Source organism: Pan troglodytes, chromosome 7 (assembly GCF_028858775.2).
Source record: "Pan troglodytes isolate AG18354 chromosome 7, NHGRI_mPanTro3-v2.0_pri, whole genome shotgun sequence".
Lineage (NCBI taxonomy): Eukaryota > Metazoa > Chordata > Mammalia > Primates > Hominidae > Pan > Pan troglodytes.
In genome coordinates, this window is record NC_072405.2 from 90,452,127 (window position 1) to 90,472,271 (window position 20,145).

The 20,145-nt window shown below is 34.2% G+C and overlaps 1 protein-coding gene and 1 pseudogene across 17 annotated transcripts in view; one reads left to right on the forward strand and one right to left on the reverse strand.

The window, feature by feature from the left end:
• The window catches only part of SNX16 (sorting nexin 16), an 84,389-nt gene that overhangs the window by 36,953 nt on the left and 27,291 nt on the right, over positions 1-20,145 (reverse strand). For 9 of the 17 annotated variants that reach the window (XM_054656396.2, XM_063816022.1, XM_009455328.5 and 6 more), the window contains 3 exons: positions 8,183-8,319; positions 7,471-7,590; positions 4,668-6,681 (listed from right to left, as the gene is read on the reverse strand). In XM_054656396.2, coding sequence (XP_054512371.1) covers positions 6,585-6,681; positions 7,471-7,590; positions 8,183-8,319 — 354 coding nt within the window. In that variant the 3' untranslated portion in view covers positions 4,668-6,584. 17 annotated transcript variants of the gene reach the window in all.
• Positions 12,856-13,901, forward strand: LOC129135735 (heterogeneous nuclear ribonucleoprotein A1-like; annotated as a pseudogene).

Here is a 20,145-nt window from a genome sequence, read left to right on the forward strand (position 1 = left end):
GTCTTGTAAAAATACAAAAATTAGCTGGGCATGGTGGCGCGTGCATGTAGTCCCAGCTAGTTGAGAGGCTGAGACAGGTGAATAGCCTGAACCAGGGAGTTGGAGGTTGCTGTGAGCTGAGATCACGCTATAGCACTCCAGCCTGGTGACAGAGCAAGACTCTGTCTCAAAAAAAAAAAAAAAAAAGAAAGAAAGAAAGAAAGAAAAAGACTATTGTAATTCTTCATTTGAGATAGTTTTGACAGTGGAGATGAAAAGAAGTGGATAGATTTAAGGTATAAGGGAAATAATCCCCACACTCTCCAACCCTGGAATACATATATAATAGGCCTGCCACAGTTCTCCCTTTTCTCTATAAAATGTGCTGCTCACATTCATGGCACCCTGAATGCTTGTGACTAGTAGCTTCCTTTTTAGGACACCTGGGTATTTCTCTTCCTCCCCACGAGAGATGGATGATTACCAAGAATTAGTTTTGTTTCTAAATTTGTGCATATCAGCTGTATTTTAAAAAATTTAAATGTTTATTAATAGTATATGAACAATACTACTTGAGTAGACTGGAGCCAAACTTTCTGCTGGGTATGGTCTTCTATCTTTTAAGAAAGCAACTAAAATGTGCTAGAATTCTGTTTTTTTGACAATCTTTGTCCTCCGTTTTGGCCCTCACATCTCTATAGTTTACCAAGCTTACCTCTATGAATTTACCATGAATATCTGTGCCACATTAACCACAGTGATGCACAGTCATATATGTGGTTTGCTGGAATGACTTTCAGAAGTTAAGGCACCTTTGATTAGTCTAACAGATGTTTCTCTCTCCTTTGGCTTTCAAAAGAGAAACAACTTTTCTCCTTCGCTAACAAAATGTAAAATATTTTCCCAGATAGATGTTTCTTGTTTCACACAGATTATCCTGTGTAAAGAGCCATATCACTCTGAACTCCTTGAAGGGATTGTGTGTTTCATAATAATTTTTATTAAGTTGTGCAAAAACATGTTTGTCAAATGAACAAATAAAAGAATAAACTAATCTTCTGAACCGAGAAACATCTTTGTAAACATTTAATGATGCTATATGCATACCATACTGTTACGGACTGTTTATGTCTCCTTCCCAATTTTATGTTAAAGCACTAACCCCCAGTGTGGCTGTATTGGAGATAGGGCCACTAAGGAGATAAATAATTAAGGTTAAATGAAGTAATAAGGGTGGGTCCCTGATCTGATAGGAACCATCTAATTATAAGAGACACAAAAATGTTTGTTCAAAGCTCATGCACACAAAGAATAGATTATTTGAATGCACAGTGAGATGGTGGCGGCCTACAAACTAGGAGAAGATAGTTTAGAATGAAACCTACCTTGCCATCACCTTGATCTTGGATGTCCCAGTCTTTAGAACTATGAGGAAATAGATTTCTGTTGTATAATCCACCCAGAATGTGGCATTTTGTTATAGCCGTCTGAGCAGACTAATACACACACACACACACGCAGAATATACAATAGACTGCTTTCTGTTTCATACATATTTTGTTTACCAAAAGGAACCTCAGAGGTAAGGGACTTTGAATGTCAGATATTCTCTCCCCTTTAGCTTTCAAGAAAACCATTTTTTTTCTCCTGTTGTCTTTGCTAACAAAATGTCATAGACATTTGTCATAGACATTTTTCATAGACAAGATAGACTTTTCTTGAAAACCTTTTTTTTCTGAAGTTTTAATCAAAAATACAATTTTAAGATAGTCTTTATCTTGATACAATTAACACAAAACCTACAACTTACAGCTGCTTGGCAAGTGGCCAGAGTCTTTGTGATTCTCTTACCCTTCCCTCAGGCTTGTCACAGTCATGTTTGCAGATGGTTGCCATAGGAGCTCTGAACATCATCTGAGATCAAAATGAGAGGAAGGGGGAATGGCCGTATTAGCAGCATTCTTGCCTTATAGGAAAAGACTTCCCAGAAGCTACCAGCAGACTTCTATTTATCTCATTGGTTGTAACTGTGACAGGCTCAAAGCTAGCTGCAAGTGCAGCTGTAAAAACAAGTATTTAGTTTTTATCATTCCTATCTAAGAGGTGGCAAAACAGAAGAGGAATATAAGTATCTGTAGTGTTAGCCAGTGAACAGTCTGCTCTCCAAAGGAACTATTATAGAAGCGTGGACTAGCAGATCAGCTAATTCTAGAGTCCTCCAGAGTTATAGGTTTAATAACCGCAATGTGGGGCTTTACATTTCACACCTTAGCCACTATTTGACTGCTGCTAATGTCTTTGATTACAGTTAGCTAGGCTGCAAACATTATTTAAGGTCTATACTTACTCTCAGCATATCTATTATAATAAAACATTATTGAGTATACATTGGTTGCTTTGCTTATTATTTTGTGTGGAGATGACACTGATCTAATATTCTGTAAATTATATACATTAGAAAGTGACAAGTGAGGTCTGCTCTAATTTGAGGCTGAAAACCATGATCATGACTTCATACTGTGCTCTAGTCAAAAATCCACCTATAGCTTATCATTAGCTAGCATTTCTAAGTGCATTCCACATTCAGTGATCTTCTTTCAAGGCTTTTTTTTGTTTGTTTTTTGTTTTTAAATAGTATCTCGCTCTGATGCCCGGGCTGGAGGGCAATGGTGCAGTCACAGCTCACTGCAGCCTCACCGCCGGTGCTCAGGCGATTCTTCCACCTCAGGAGCTGGGACTACACGCACAGGCCACCACATCTGGCTAGTTTTTTGTAGGGACGGGGCTTCTCCATGCATGCTACCCAAGCTGGTCTCCTGAGCTCAAGCAATCCACCCAGCTCGGCCTCTCAAAGTGTTGGGATTACAGGCATGAGCCACCGCACCTGGCTCCCAAAATACGTATGTTCCAATAGAATGACTTAAATAGGAAAAAAAATTGAAGAAGATAAAAAATAAAGTCATGATTACAACAGAAAAGCATAACCATACAAGTGAACTACAATTTGGCCTAGAGCTGCCCAAAAGACAAAGAGGAGCAACAAAGAGAGCATTAGACTCTTTAAGATGAAAACAAATCCCAAATGCCCATCAAGGATAGACTGGATAAAGAAAATGTGGCACATATACACCATGGAATACTATGCAGCCATAAAAAAAGGATGAGTTCATGTTCTTTGCAGGGACATGGATGAAGCCGGAAACCATCATTCTCAGCAAACTAACAGAGGAACAGAAAACCAAACACTGCATGTTCTCACTCATAAGTGGGAGTTAAACAATGAGAACACATGGACACAGGGAGTGGAACATGACACACTGGGGCCTGCCGGGGGTGGGAGGCTAGCGGAGGGATAGCATTAGGAGAAATACCTAATGTAGATGACGGGTTGATGGGTGCAGCAAACCACCATGGCACGTGTATACCTATGTAACAAACCTGGATGTTCTGCGCGTGTATCCCAGATGTTAAAGTATAATAAAAATAAAATTAGGGAAAACCACTAAATAGAAAAAAGAGAGAAAAACAAATTAGGCTGGTCACAGTGGCTCACACCTGTAATCCCAGCACTTTGGGAGGCTGAGGCAGGTGGATCACCTGAGGTCAGGACTTTAAGACTAGCCTGACCAATATGGTGAAAGCCTGTCTCTATTAAAAATACAAAAATTAGCCCGGTGTGGTGATGTGCACCTGTAGTCCCAGCGACTCGGGAGGCTGAGACAGAATTGCTTGAACCCGGGAGGCGGAGGCTGCAGTGAGCCGAAATTGCGCCACTGCACTCCAGCCTGGGTGACAGAGCGACTTCGTCCCAAAACAAACAAAGAAACAAAACAAAAACCACACAACCCTCCCCTGAAACTCAACTGTTTAGGAGAAGCATGTTTTGCTGAGATCAAGACCCAAGAGAAGTTTCTCCTATGGGTCTTCATAAAAGGTACACTATGTGATATATTTAATACTAGTCATTAGCCTTAAAAACACATGTATTGAAAATATATGTTTTGATGACTGTGTTTGCTATTAGGAGCCAACAGCATGGAAACAAAGCATAATGCAGTAACAGTAATTCTATGAAGAGCCAAAATGTGGATCAAATATGTAGCTCTCTGAAGATTTCCTAGAGGATAAAATTTAGATTCTTCTGCTAGTTGGGAAAACAGACTTGTTTTATCATAATCCCCAAACTCATGTGTTCCTATAAGTAATAAAATCCATTTCAAAACCAAATTATTTTTATATCTAAAACCACTGTTCCCTTTTAATATCACAGACTGAACTAGACTACATAGATAATTTATCTAAGCATGGTTTTCTAAATAAATGTGCTGTAAATGGCTAATCTCGATGTAGTAGATACATTTTAAAATGCTGTTTTATGGTTGTACTAACTATATGTAAACTTATTTCTAAAAGGTTAAAAGATTATCCACAAAAATGTTATTTCAGTTACATTCAATTTTTAGAATTACTAGTATAGGTTATGTTAAAGTGCATTGCACCTATTCACAAAGACTTTCAAAAAATGATCAGCAATATAAAGTGTAAACCTAAAAAGAAAATCAGACTCATTCTACATCTGTGAAATTCAGCACTTAAATATAATTCAATTTACAATAATTGTAAAAGATAGGGAGAATATAGAAAATGGAGGGGGAAAATGGTATTCAACATATGAACAACACAGCTACTGTTGTAGTGAAAAAATAATTTATTAAATGAACATAATACTGGGAGTAAAATGCATTATAAAAGTAAAAAAAAAGTAAATTATAAATATAAATAATAGTGGTTTACCTAATTAACAGATTTTTTTCTTCATCCTTGAAGAACTTTAAATACAATCTTCCAAAAAGCCAGATTGAAAACGTGGGTGGTTCACTTTAGAACAGACAGGCAACACTATAATATCTAGAATTTGGCAGAGATCTGTTATATAAGATACAGAATGGTACTGATTAAATGATTGTTCTTTTTAAGCCTTTTGTAAGTCTAGAATAATAATTTTAATAAATAAGCAGATCAATTTGTTATATTCATTTCTGTCTCTAAGGATAGCAAACATATTTCTGATACACATTGTGAAAAATGTTCTGAGGACATACCTGTGCACTTTGACAAAGACTAAAAATTTTTGGTTATTTGGTAAAAAGTGATCTTTTTACTTCAAAGGTTAACAACAGCCATTGAATGTGTTGATATATGTCATTAGAATTTTAAACAGCCACACCTTAATATATACATCAAGATACCGATAAACTTTTAGATAGTAAAGAAAAAAATGGAGATTGTTATTCTATTTCCCCAGTAAGTTTCCCTCAGTTTTTAGAAAGCATACCGACTGGGATTGCAAAATGCCAGCATGATTACAATGCTTATTAACAGCAATATGCAAAACAGTGAAAATAGAAAATAAATAACTTCATCCTATAAAAATGAAACAAGGCACTTTTAATGACTGTACACAAAGCTGAAATAAACAAACATTTTTTCATAAAGCTGACTCAAAGACCCTAGGAGACTTTTGTAGAAAGTGAAATAGTAAAGGCACTACATAATTCTTTCTCCTAACTCTACTTACTAAAGAAATCCACCAATTAAACTTGGCACAAAAGAGTTTAATTATCATAAAGTGCATCATTTGGCTAAATATATTAAAAAGAAAATCAGCCATAATACAGTATAACAACATCTTCACACAAATAGAAATAAAAATGCAATGTCAGGAGTCAAGCCAGTTAGGAACTTTGCAATATATATGGCTTTTTATTTTCTTTTTTGTATAAGCCCCTATTTATTTAGAATCTATATTTTCGAAAGAATATGCCTTAACAAAAGGAGGTAGTATTCTGAAAGAGGCAAACTCACTAAATCTAGGTAGAGATAAAGATTACGTGGAAACTAAACAAATGTAACATATTAATAACTGTGACACTTATTAAAGTATTTTGATATTAATGAATCAGCTTTTAAAATCAAGGCTATCTTATCACTTTAGCTATATGATTACAGCTCTTTCAAGTAGTTTTCCTTTGGTACTAGAAAGTCATTTTTTTTTCTAAAGAGCATTAACATTTCAAATAAGCAAATTTTATTTAGAGATGTAAACATGTAAACATTAAAAACTCAACTAAATTTTATCTTTATTATGATGGTCACTGATTTAAACTATTAATGAAAATATGTCATGTCAGAGATATAAAGAAGAATATATCACCCAGATAGTAACATGCAATTAATTTCCATTTGATTAATATAATTGGTGATTTAACACACATACATATATACACAGTAGTTTGGAGCAATATATAGGCAAAACACCATAATAATTTATGCACAGTATTTAAGAATGTGGGCCTTGATAACAGAATTCCAACAAGATTTTTTTTAGTCTATTAAATGTAATTGGATAAAATACAATTAAAAGCAGCAGTGAATATATTACCTATCTCAATAACTTAAAAAAACTTCTTTATGTAAACTTTATACATGTGCATTCTTGCTCTTTTCTATATGTTTTACAGTTCTTGGTTCTTCTTTTAAAATAGTATTTGCCACACTTCTAAATTTGTTGAATAGTCTAAATGGAGGGAACTGCTTGTGATACATTAGTCTTCTTCAGCATCATATGCCACTTCTGCTACTTCTATCTCTGATACAGCATTTTCAGGTTCACTAAAACTTAAGCATGGTTTATTATCAGCTCTGCAAAAAAAAAAAAAAAGGAACATATCAATGATGGGACTGGATGCATGCTATTATTTCATTTTCACTATTACCTTTAAAAATCTTCTACCTTATAGAAAGAGTATTTACATACTTAGTGTAAAAGTATTTAATGTAAGAGTATTTAAACATTCAATCAGAAATTTGATATATTTAAGTTGTCATTGCCAAGTAAGACCTTTGGAGATAGGTTTTTAAACTCAGCTCTCCAAACTACCATTTACCAATAAAAATCTACTTGGTAATTACCTTTATCAACATAAAATTTTTCTCAGAATTATAGTCGACCATTACCACTAAACTATTAACAATTACCTTGGATTTGTATGCAATAAAAATTCTATGTGCTTTTAAATTCATTACCTTTTCATCATTCCTATTAGGTAAGAAGGGTGGTTTGCTATTATATTATAGTAGCCTACTTTTTCAATGGAAAAAGGGTGATATTGAGGGAGATTAAGGTAATCTGTCAATATTTAAAAAATTAATTAATTACCTGAGTCAGAGGCCAGTTAATGCAGACACAGCTCTAAGGTAAGTAATGAGAAAACTTACAGCCTGATGTCAAAGACACTTTTTATTTTTAAAGTGTTTTTATTTTTAAATATTTTAGGAAAAGCCTAAAATATTTCCAATTCATTCTCTGTTTGCTTAGCAGATTCGTGATACAGTAACACTGAGTTCATAAAAAAATACTCTATAGAGTATTAGAATCACTTTCCTCCAATTATTCAAGAATTAAGCTATCATAAATGAAATATTACATACCTAGATTCTTCATCCAGGACATCTTGATCAACCTCAAGTGCAGAGGACTCCACCTTTAGGATCTGTTCACCTTCTGTTTCTGACACATCCAGTGATTCTTCAGGTTCTAAAGACAACGTTCTAAAAGTATGTTATAGCAACAAGTTATTTTCTATGAACAAAACAGGCATATGTTTAATGTTGTGAATACAGGTAGCTATAGCAGTCTTTAGCTGTTAAGCCTTAATGTAGTTACATAGCTAATAAACAGCTCACTTCGGAAGTCAACAGAGAAAATCAGTAGCTATGATTAATTTAAAATGACTTTAGTATCAATTCAAGATATGCTGATGAGATGGCAAACCAGAGCTTTCATATGTGAAAAGCTGGCATAAATGCCTAGAAACTAAGATGTCACTTAAATAAAATAATGGTATTCCATTTAATAATGATTATTTATTTAATAATGATTTAACAATGATTAAAATGAATAATGTTTACCTTGTTGAACAGTTAGTGGCTTATTTTCCTGATGTTTCCCATCCTTCAATGTTCAAAATTTATTTTGCAAAATTATGCTAAATAAAGCATAATTTTCCCAATGAAGTACGCCAAAAGCCTACAACTTTCAGAATCAGAAAATTCCTAAATCATATTAAAATATAAAGGGCAGTTAGCCCAGAGTATTAAGGGTTGAATTAGTCAGAGTAGAAATGCAAGTATCACAACACACCTGATTCTGTTCTCTAAAGTGTCTATATGAAGTTGCTTCTCACTGAGCAGTTTCTTTAGTGATTCCATCTCCTTTTGTTTTTCAAGTAGTTCTTTCTGTAAGCGGTAGTTTGTCTCTTCTAAAGTTTCACAGAATGCCTTAAAAAAAACAACAAACAAAACTAAACACATGCAGAAAAAGAATACAATTAATTACAAATGCAGTATCTTTCTCAAGAGCATTATTGAAGAGTCAAAGAACATAGATAATCAAAATAATAGTATGAAACTCCAAATGATTTGTTCTCTACCCTCATCTTTTTAGGTCACTGGTATCTTAACTTTAGTTCCCATCCACCAGGGGGACATAACTACAAGTTCTTTTTCTTAAGACTTACAGTAGTAAGCTAGTGTGCCTGAAGTGAGTATGTGATATCCCTCTAGTGTAGAACTGGGATAAAAAATAATTGGCAACTACTGCTTTAGTTTTTACTCTCTTTAATCTACTTTTGCCTAGTCATACATGATTACACTTAAAAAATATCAACTGTGGTTGATGCCATTTGTATTAGCTCAGTAGACATACTACTGTAACAGCATTTTGGTAATCTTGACACTTGGGTTGCAGTACCAGGATGGTACAAGAAATGAGGAGTCAGGTACATTTTGGGAAGTAAGTGACAAAAAGTGATAGATTCAGGAATAAGGCAAAGACCCTAAAGAGCCTATTAATAAAAGTCACTCAACAACACAGAAAAACATCAAGAAAGATTGTTTGTCTCAATCTGGTTTCTAGGTGGGCGAGGTAAAGTCTCACCTGAAGAATCTAATCTAAAAAGCCTCATATGGATTTTGGGAAAAATAATGTATCATAAGGAAGACAAATAAAAACAAATATATATATATAAATACAAGATACTGAAGTTGCAAATACCAAAATCAAATAGATCTCTAAAACACCAGGAAGACAAATCAGTTTACTATAAAATTGTAAGACAGTAGGGGACTGGGAGTAGATGTCATAAAACAGTCTATGTCAAAGGCAGTGGAAAACACTTTAAAGCACTGAGAAAAATAACTATCAAGGTAGAATTCTACACTCAGTTAAATCATACTTCAAGAATGAAACAAAATTAAAAGACATTTGAACATCAAAGATCTAAGCATTACCAATACACATTCACTGAAAGAACTATTAAATTATGTACTTTAAGAAGTAGTTAACTGAATCCCAAAAGAAAGAGTAAGATGAAAGTAGGAATGGTGAGGAATGAAAGTGACAAAGACTTAGGTAAATCAAAAGAAACATTGACTGTGTGAAATAATAATGATGGCCAACTTTGAGGAGGGCTGTAAACAATCGGTTTCCAATATATGAGAACATATGACCATTAAATAAAAGACAATGACTACAGAAGTTAAAAACCAAGAGCAGAGAACAAAGAGAAAAACTCATTAAATAACATGAAAGGAAAGAAAGGAGTAAAAAAGCATTTTATAAAGCAGAATCAAAAGCACAAAATAAAATAATAGAAATAAATACAAATATATTGGTCATTACCATATATAAAATAAACTCAAAACTTAACAGATTTTTCAGATTGTATTAAAAAGAACTATGATGTTTAAAACAGCCATATTTAAAATACAAAAGTAGAAACATACTTAAAGGCAACAGACAAATGTTAGCCTTTTCTCCCCTACCAAAAGTTGTAGTTTTCTTAATATCTGACAGAATGCAGTTCAAGGTGATAAACATTATTAGGCACAAAGAGTCTCTACCTAATAATAAAAGTAATAATTCACCAGGAATATTTTAAATGCATAATTACAAGAAGAAACTGAACAAATCCACACCATAAGGGGTAAATTTGACACAACTCTTGGCAATTAACGGATTAAACAAAAAAATGAGTTAAGATTAAAAAAATTTTAACAATACAAATTAGTAAGTTTGATATGATGAACATATATTGAACTGTGAGTCTAACAATTAAGAAATACATATTCTTTTCAAGCACACATGGAAAATTTAGAAAATTTATCACATATGTGCAGATCCCAAAGACTGCAGAACACTGTTAACAATAACCAAGAATTGGTGTCAGACAGAACATAATCTCTGAAAAAAATGCAAATAGACTAAAAAACAGTCAATAATATTAGAAAAAAGTGCTTGAAAAATTAAAGAGAATTCTAAATTTATGGAGCAAACAAGATAATAGGAACAATATAAAATATGAACGAGAATGAAAATATTAAGACTTGTGAGATGCAATTTGACTGTTATATAAAAGAACTGTATAATACTAGAAACAACTGAGAAAGCATCCAATTAAAGAAGTCAAAGAACATACTAAAACCAAGTATAAGAAAGGAATTAAGAGACAGGAAAAGAATTTAATCAAGAGAATCAAAAAGGCAAAAAGTGGTTCTTTGAGAAGACTATTAAAATACACCAAATCCAAGGAGAAAAGACTAGTGGAAAAAACAGTGAGATTCAAAGTGGATATATAACTAAAGATATGTTAAGAGATTTTCAAAAGTCATGTGATACTACTAAGAACAACAGTTTCGCGGTGGCTCACGCCTATAATCCCAGCACTTTGGGAGGCTGAGACGGGCGGATCACGAGGTCAGGAGACCAAGACCATCCTGGCTAGCACAGTGAAACCCCGTCTCTACTAAAAAATACAAAAAAATTAGCCGGGCGTGGTGGCGAGGGCCTGTAGTCCCAGCTACTCGGGAGGCAGGAGAATGGCGTGAACCTGGGAGGCGGAGCTTGCAGCAAGCCAAGATAGCGCCACTGCACTCCAGCCTGGGCCACAGAGCAAGACTCTTATCTCAAAAAAAAGAAAAAAAAAATGTATTTTAAAATCTATACAAAATGGTCAAGTTCTAGAAAAATACAGATTCTCAAAACTGAAACCTCCCCAAATAATCTGAATAAACTACAGACATCAAAGAAACAGAATCAGTTGTTAAAAATCTACTGTAAGACAAACTAAAGAAAATATCAAATCCAGATTGTTTTACAGGTGAATTCTAACAAACATTTAGGGAACAACCAATATGCATTTATTTAAATGGTTCTGGATAACAGAAAAAGAGGGACTATTCCTTATTTTATAAAACTGGTATAATTTTGATGCCAGACCCAACAAAGGGCAGTAACAGAAACAAATATTACATATGCCAAAATTCTAAATAAAATCATTACAATTCAAATCCAGTAATTAAAAAAATACGCTGAATTTGCGTTAATCTCATAATCAATGTTTTATCAACTGAAAATCTATGAATGTAATTTACCACACCAATAGATTAAAAAAAACCCATATGATCATCTATACAGATGCAAGTGAAAGCATTCACACACACACACATCCCTACAACCTCTTAGCAAACTAGAAATAGAACTTCTTTAATCTAAAAACAACAACGAAAACAATAAACAAATCAACATAACTCACAACTACCACCAGCCTATAGAAAACTCCATATCCAACAGCAAAATACAGGATCATTTTCATTAAAGTTAGGATGAAAGGAAAAGGATGCCCACCATAATGGCTTCAATTAACCTCCAAAGAATCTATCTAGCAAAATAATACAGAAAAATGAAATGAAAGATATTAAGTATTAGGAAAAAACACATTGTTAATATTGCAGGGGATATGATTACCTATATGGAAAATCCAAACAGATCTATAAACTAACAAGAGAATGTGACATACAAAATAGATATATAAAAATCAATAATAAAACTAGTAACTTAGAATGTAAAAATACCAATTATTTCATCAACAAAAATGATGAGAAATCCTATGGCTTTCCCTAGATGAAAAAAATGTAAACTTTTATTGAAGAACTTAAAAAAAAACCCTCCATATGCAAAGATCTATTAATAGGAAGATTCAATACTATAAAGATACTCTTCAAAATTAATAAATAAATGTATTAAAATTCCAAACAAAATGGCAATAGGATTTTTTCATGGAACTCACAAAGTTGTTCTAAAATTCATATGGAAAAGTGAATAGCCAACTTGGAAGAATAAGGGCACCCTTGTTCTGCCAGTTAATAAGATTATTTAATTATAGTAATTAACACAATATAGTACCAGCAGAGGGATGAGACTACTAAAAATGAACTGAGTGGCCAGGCATGGTGGCTCATGCCTGTAATCCCAGCACTTTGGGAGGCTGAGGTGGGCAGATCACCTGAGGTCAGGAGTTCAAGACCAGTCTGGCCAACATGAAGAAACTCCGTCTCTACTAAAAATACAAAAATTAGCTGGGTGTGGTGGTGTGTGCCTGTAATCCCAGCTACTCAGGAGGCTGAGGCAGGAGAATTGCTGGAATCCCGGAGGCAGATGTTGCAGTGAGCCAAGATGGCGCCACTGCACTCCAGCCTGGGTGACAGTGTGAGACTCTGTCTCAAAAAAAAAAAAAAAAAAAAAAAAAAAAAAGAACTGAATGACCATAAACAGACCCGTTCACACTCAACTATTTAGAATAGAAGAATTACTAATTAGTGCAGTAGGGATGAACTTTTAAATAAATGAGGTTGGGATCACTGGTCATCCATACAGAAAAAGTTAAATCAATTAAAAGATCTGAGGTCAGCTTGCTCCTTTCTGCCCGTGGATGCCGCCGAAGAAGCATTGTTAAAGTCTCTCTTCTCCCTGCTGTCATGTCTAAGTCAGAGTCTCCTAAAGAGCCCAAACAGCTGAGGAAGCTTTTCACTGGAAGGTTGAGTTTTGAAACAATTGATGAGAGCCTGAGGAGCCATTTTGAGCAATGGGGAACCCTCACGAACTGTGCGGTAATGAGAAATCCAAACACCAGGTGCTCCAGGGGCTTTGGGTTTGTCACATATGCCACTGTGGGGGAGGTGGATGCAGCCGTGAATGCAAGGCCACAGAAGGTGGATGGAAGAGTTGTGGAACCAAAGAGAGCTGTCTCAAGGGAAGATTCTCAAAGACCAGTTGCCTACTTAACTGTGAAAAAGATATTTATTGGTGGCATTAAAGAAGACACTGAAGAACATCACCTAAGAGATTATTTTGAACAGTGTGGAAAAATGGAAGTGATTGAAATCATGACTGACCAAGGCAGTGGCAAGAAAAGGGGCTTTGCTTTTGTAACCTTTCACGACCATGACTCCATGGATAAGACGGTCATTCAGAAACACTATACCGTGAATGGCCACAACTGTGAAGTTAGGAAGACCTGTCAAAGCAAGAGATGGCTAGTGCTTCATCCAGGCAAAGAGGTCAAAGTGGTTCTGGAAACTTTGGTGGTGGTTGTGGAGGTGTTTTCGGTGGGAATGACAACTTTGGTTGTGGAGGAAACTTCAAGGGTCATGGTGGCTTTGCTGACAGCTGTGGTGGTGGGGGATATGGTGGCAGTGGGGATGGCTATAAGGGATTTGGTAATGATGGAAGCAACTTTGGAGGTGGTGGAAGCTACAATGATTTTGGCAGTTACAACAATCAGTCTTCAAATTTTGGACCCATGAAGATGGGAAACTTTGGAGGCAGAAGCTCTGGCCCCTATGGTGGTGGAGGCCAATACTTTGCCAAACCACGAAACCAAGGTGGCTATGGCGGTTCCAGGAGCAGCCGTAGCTATGGCAGTGGCAGAAGATTTTAATTAGGAAACAAAGCTCAGCAGGAGAGGAGAGCCAGAGAAGTAACAGGGAAGCTACAGGTAACAACAGATTTGTGAACTCAGCCAAGCACAGTGGTGGCAGGGCCTAGCTGCTACAAAGAAGACATGTTTTAGACAAATACTCATGTGCATAGGCAAAAAACTCGAGGACTGTATTTCTGACTAATTGTATAACAGGTTATTTTAGTTTCTGTTCTGTGGCAAATGTAAAGCATTCCAACAAAGGGTTTTAATGTAGTTTTTTTTTTTTTTTTTTTTTGCACCCAGGCTGTTGATTGCTAAATGTAATAGTCTGATTGTGATGCTGAATAAATGTCTTTTTTTTAATGTGCTGTGTAAAGTTAGTCTACTCTGAAGCCATCTTGGTAAATTTCCCCAACAGTGTGAAGTTAGAATTCCTTCAGAGTGATGCCAGGTACTATTTGGAATTTATATACAACCTGCTTGGGTGGGGAAGTCATTGTCTTCAGAAACCTTGGTGTAGTTGAACTGATAGTTACTGTTGTGACCTGAAGTTCACCATTAAAAGGGATTACCCAAGCAAAATCATGGAATTATTGGTTATAAAAATGATTGTTGGCACATCCTATGCAATATATTTAAATTGAGTAATGGTACCAGATAAAATTATAGATGGGAATGAAGCTTGTGTATCATCCATTATTAGGTGTAATCAATAAACAATTTAATTCTCTTAAAAAAAAAAAGACCTGAGTGAAAAGCAAAAGTTTACACTTATTAGAAGGAAATTTAGGAGAAATATTTTTATGTGCTGGTGTGTAGGGAAGAACAAGAGCCATAGAAAATGTGACAAAGAATGTGCAGCTACTATGGAAGATGCCAGACCTGGCTGGTAATCAAGAAAATTAGGCTAAAATAACAGTAAGATATTATTTTATACCTATCAGACTGACAAAAATTAAAAGATTGACAATACTTGTATTAGTGGTGACATAGAGCAAAAGGAAAACATATTGTTGGTAAAAGTACAAACTGATATAACAAATTTGGGGTGTAATTTTAGCATATGCAGTGAAGTTGAAGAGGAGAATATCTAACAATGAAACAATTGTATTCCTAGGAAAGTACCTTTAAAACCTTGGGTTTCTTCCAAGATTAACATCCACCCCAGTGAGGGAGGTACCTTAGGAAAGATGTATATAGGAATGGAGACTGTCCTTAGAATAGTCATTGGAAGGCTATATTGATATAAATTTCCTTCTGGGATAGAGATCAAACAGTTCCATCAGGACAGGAAAATCTGCTAGCAAGTGATTCTAAGAAAACAGCTTCATTACATATTACAATTTAGGTAGAGAATAGATGGCTTAAGAATTCTGCTTTAATTGTTTGTACTTATAATTCATATAAAATATTAAAAATTATAATTTATTTCTAATTATAAGCTATTCATTAATGTTAATACAGTAAGACCTCATTTCTTCCAATTATATTATCTCCATACAAGTAATAGATTTGAATTTTCCCAAAAAAAGGTAGACTACTTTATATCCCTAACCTTAATTCCCTCTTTTAGTACAAGTATATGAGGGGTAGAAATGACTACCTTAAATAGGGAACAGAGAAAAGTAGGTTAAAGATTTGCCGAACTGAGTATCGTTTGAATAAGTTTAATTTTACACTCCAAGAAATGTGGGTTAATAAGTCATTTTGGGATTTTTCTTAAAATGAGAGGCTGCTTAAGTAAGTCTGCAGACAAAAGAGATATATATCTCATTAGGTTACTGTAGATTTTACTTTGAAGGAGAGGAGCAAACACAGAATTTCTTCATTCACTGTTCAAATAAACATATATTTTCAAATACACCTGTAGGAAAATGCATTTATTTTAGAGAAAGAGTCTAGGAGATACATTCCATATTACTCTGTTGAGTGTATAAACTTAATATTGCCTTGGTGATTTATTTAAATCAGTGGTTCTACATCAGGAGCGATTTTAAACTCAGAAGACACTTGGTAATGTCTGGAGACATTTTTACTTGTCATGAGTGGGTATGCTATTGGTGTCTAATATGTAGAGGCCTAGGATGCTGCTAAATATTTTCAATGCACACGTCAGGCTGTGCTCTAGCCTCGGCCACCAAAAAGTTATCCAGCCCTAAATGCCGATAGCGTGGATGAGAAATCCTAACTCAAATCAGCTTCCACTCTTCCCCTGCCAAGTTATGATACTTGACAATACTAACTAGCATATATTTTGAACTAAGAACACTAAAAAGATATTCAAATTATTATTTTTTTTTGTAAAAGGGCTAATTTAAAAATTAAAAAATGAACTAAAGGCTGTCTTGCAAGAAGAAAGAATACTATACTTTAAAGGAATAAAAATCCTGGAATCCTTGAGCTGGAAAAGGAGTGATAAACACTTAGCTTCTTTAGCCCAATGTTCACTTAAAATAGAACTTAATTTTCTAAACAGATTCTAAATCAAAGAGACAAAATGGTAGCCGAAAGGCTGAATGAAACCCAGAAGCAATGATCTACCCAGGATTTAACAGGGAGTTCTGGGAAACGATACACCTATGGGGCCTTGATAAGCTTTCCACATATCCTGGGACCCAAGCCACACAGGACAACAGAGCCCATATGTGTGTATAGAATAGGAGATGGGAAAGGATTCAGCAGAAACTAAAATCTACAGCATACTTGAAAATGACCTTAACTTTAAATACACTCCTTAGACTATATACAGATCCATTACCAGAGTGTAAAAATCTTACTAGTTTGAGGTATATAAGCAAAATTTATGACCAACTGTTGACTGAACATTAAGCTATGCAGAAATACAAGAAAGCCAGGCTTAAAAATAAAATGAGGAAAAAAACACTGAGAAAAGACACCAGTGACCACACATTGCTGAGGAGACAAACTTCACAGATTTAGTCCAGGCAAGTTACTAAACAGACAGACAAAATAATAATAACCACTATAGGAGACAGAGATTAAGAATCAAGAGTTGCTACAGTGTATCACCTAAAATATCTTGTATTCAAAAAAATGTATAAAACACTCAAAGAAACAAGGTCAATCTAAGCATACTCAGGAAAAAAGGCAGTCAATTGAAGCTATCTCTAAACGGCCCCAAATGTTAGGCATATCAGGCAGTGATTTTTAATGCAACCATTACGTACATGAAATAAACTAGAAAAAATTGAATTAATGATAAGGATAATGATAATGAGTCAACAAACAGAAAAATCTCCATAAAGAGAAAGAACAGTTAAAAAATAAGCAATTGAGAATTTTGGAGTTGAAAAGCACAGTAACTGAAAAATTAACAAGAGGGGCTCAACAGGAGATTTAATATGACCAAAATATAAATCTGTGAATCTGAAGATCAATAGAAATTTTCAATCTGAAGATCAGAGAAAAAAGCAATTGGAGAAAAATGAACAGCACTTCAGAGACATTTTGCACAACATAGGGTATACAAATATACAAGTAATGACAGTCCAAGAAGGAGAAGGGAGAGAAAAAGGGAGTGAAAAAGTATTTGAAGAAATAATGGCTAACAAATTCCAAAGTTTGATATAAAACATTAATCTGTCAAGTCAAAAAAGCTCAATGAAGCCAAAGCATGAGAAACAGAAAGAGATCTACATCCCAATACATCATAATCAAACTGCTGAAAGTCAAACAAACAGAATATCTTGAAAGCAGCAAGGGCAAAATGGCTCATTATGCACATGGAAACAATATAAAGGTTGATTTTTTTTTTTTTATCAGAAATAATAGGGGCCAGAAGGCAGTGGAATGACACATTCAGAGTGCTGGAAGAAAAAAATCTGTCAGTAAAACTATCTTTCAAAAATGACTGTGAGAATTTGTTGCTAGCAGACCCGTCTTACAAGAAAAACTAAACGAAGATTATGAGACTGAAAGGAAGTGATACCAGATGATCACATCAACCTCCAGGAAGAAATGAAGAGGGCCAGAAATAGTAAACATGTGGATTAAATAAAATAATCTATGAAATATATTTTCCCATTTCTTAAGTTCTTTAGAGCACAAAAGACTGTATAAAGAAATAATTATTGCACTGTATTGTTAGGTTTATAAGATATATGTAAAATAGATAACAATAGCAACACAAAGAAAGAGGGAGGAAACGGAGAGATATTGGAGCCAAGTTTATATTTCACTGAAATATAATACCTTTAGCAGTCACTGAAAAATAAGAAAAAGTAAAAAATTCCACAGAAGAATCAAAATGGCATACTAAAAATTATTTTACACAAGATAAAAGGAGGAATGGGATGGAGACAGATGAGAGAAACAGAAAACAAATTGCAAAATGGCAGATGTAAAAGACAGATGTCGGAAAGAATAACAGATCAAGACCCAATTACACGCTATGTAGAAGGGATGGATCTTGGGTTGAAAGATACAAACAGATTGAAAGTAAAAGGATGGGAAAAGATATGCTATGCAAACAGTAATGATAATAGAGCTGCAGTAAACAAGACAGTATCATACTGGCACAAGGACAGGAAAATAGATCAACAGACTAGAATTAAGAGTCCAGAAACAAACCCTTCTTTTCATGGTCATTTGATTTCTGACAGAAGTGTCAACATAATTAAACAAAACGAACTAAAAAAAAATTAAGATAGGTATAGGAACTTAAGACCCTTACCTAATACCTTAAAAAAAATTAACCCAAAATAGACCATAAACCTAACTGTAAGAGCTAAAATATAAAATTAAAAATATATATATGAGAAAATATTTGTAATGTTGGGTTAGGCAAAGAGTTTTTATAATACAATAGTAAAAGCATAAGCCATTAAAAAAAGTGATAAAATAAATTCATTAAAATTAAAAACTTTTGCACTTCAAAGAATGCCATTAAGAGGATGAAAAGACACCTACAGACTGCAAGAAAATATCTACAAATTGTATCTCTGATAAAGGATTAATATCTAAAGTAAAGATTTTATAACTGAATAAGATAAACAGCCCAGGTTTTTAAAAAAATGGGCAAGATGTGAACAGACATTTTATTGAAGAAAACATGAATGGCTAAAAAGCATGTGACATGATATCAATATCAAAAAACATTAGAAACATGAAAATTAAAGCTATAATGAAATATCACTACCTATCCAAGAGAATGGCTATAATCCAAAAGAGAGATAATATCAAATGTTTGTGAGGACATAGAGAAACTAAAACTCTCGTACAGTACAAGTGAGAATAGAATACAGCAAATTTCAAAAACTTTATTGGTTTCTTTAAAAAGTTAAACTTGTTACATGATCAAACACTTCTACTCTTAGGGAAGTAGAATTTCTCAGTCCATGAGAAATAAAACCATATGTTCACACAAAACATTATATGAAATTGTTCATAGCATTACTCATAATATCACAAAACTGGAAACAATCCAAGTATCCCTCAATGGGTGACTGGATAAACAAAATGTGGTATATGCAAACAATGAAAAACCATTTAGTAATGAAATAATTATAGAGGATAACATGGAATACCCTCAAAAGCATGCTAAGTGAAATAAATCAGGTGTAAAAGATTATAATACTGTATATTATATATTAGGCAGACTGTATATATAAAAGTTATGTATATGGTAAACTAATACACACACACAAACACACACTGTATGATTTTATTTATATGAAATATCCAGAAAGGGCAAATGTGTAGAGAATGAAAGCAGATTAGTGGTTGCCTTGGGCTGGAAGTGCAGACTGACTGCAAAATGGCTTATAGGAATTCTTTTTGAGGTGATGAAAATATTCTAAAATTGGGTTACAGTGATGATGGTAACTGCTCTATAAATTTCCAAAAAAGTATTAAATTGTACATTTTCAGTAGAATAGCAAACAACAAATTGGTGAATATTATGGATGAAAATATTACTCCAATAAAGCTGTTGTAAAAAGGCCAGGGCATTCAATCTAACACAAAGAACTGACTCAGCTTGAATGAAAACATTACAAACCTACCAATTAAATCTGTTCCATTTAAATGCCATTAAACATTTGGGGAAAAACCTTGCATAAAATCCTAGCTAATCTACTATTACCAAATCTGTTTTGTGAATCTAGGCTATTGCTTCAAGAAACAGGACACTTTAACACATCAATTAATGTAATTTGAGAAGCATCAGGCACAAGCTAAACCGATAACAAGATAATCACTCCTACCCCTGAAGTTTTAAATTTGATTTTAGCTGTACATTCCTTATTTTGACACTCAAATGGAAGAAAACTCAGTTTACACATAGTATTATTAAATATAAAAAGGTCCCCCAAATCATTTTTTTTGA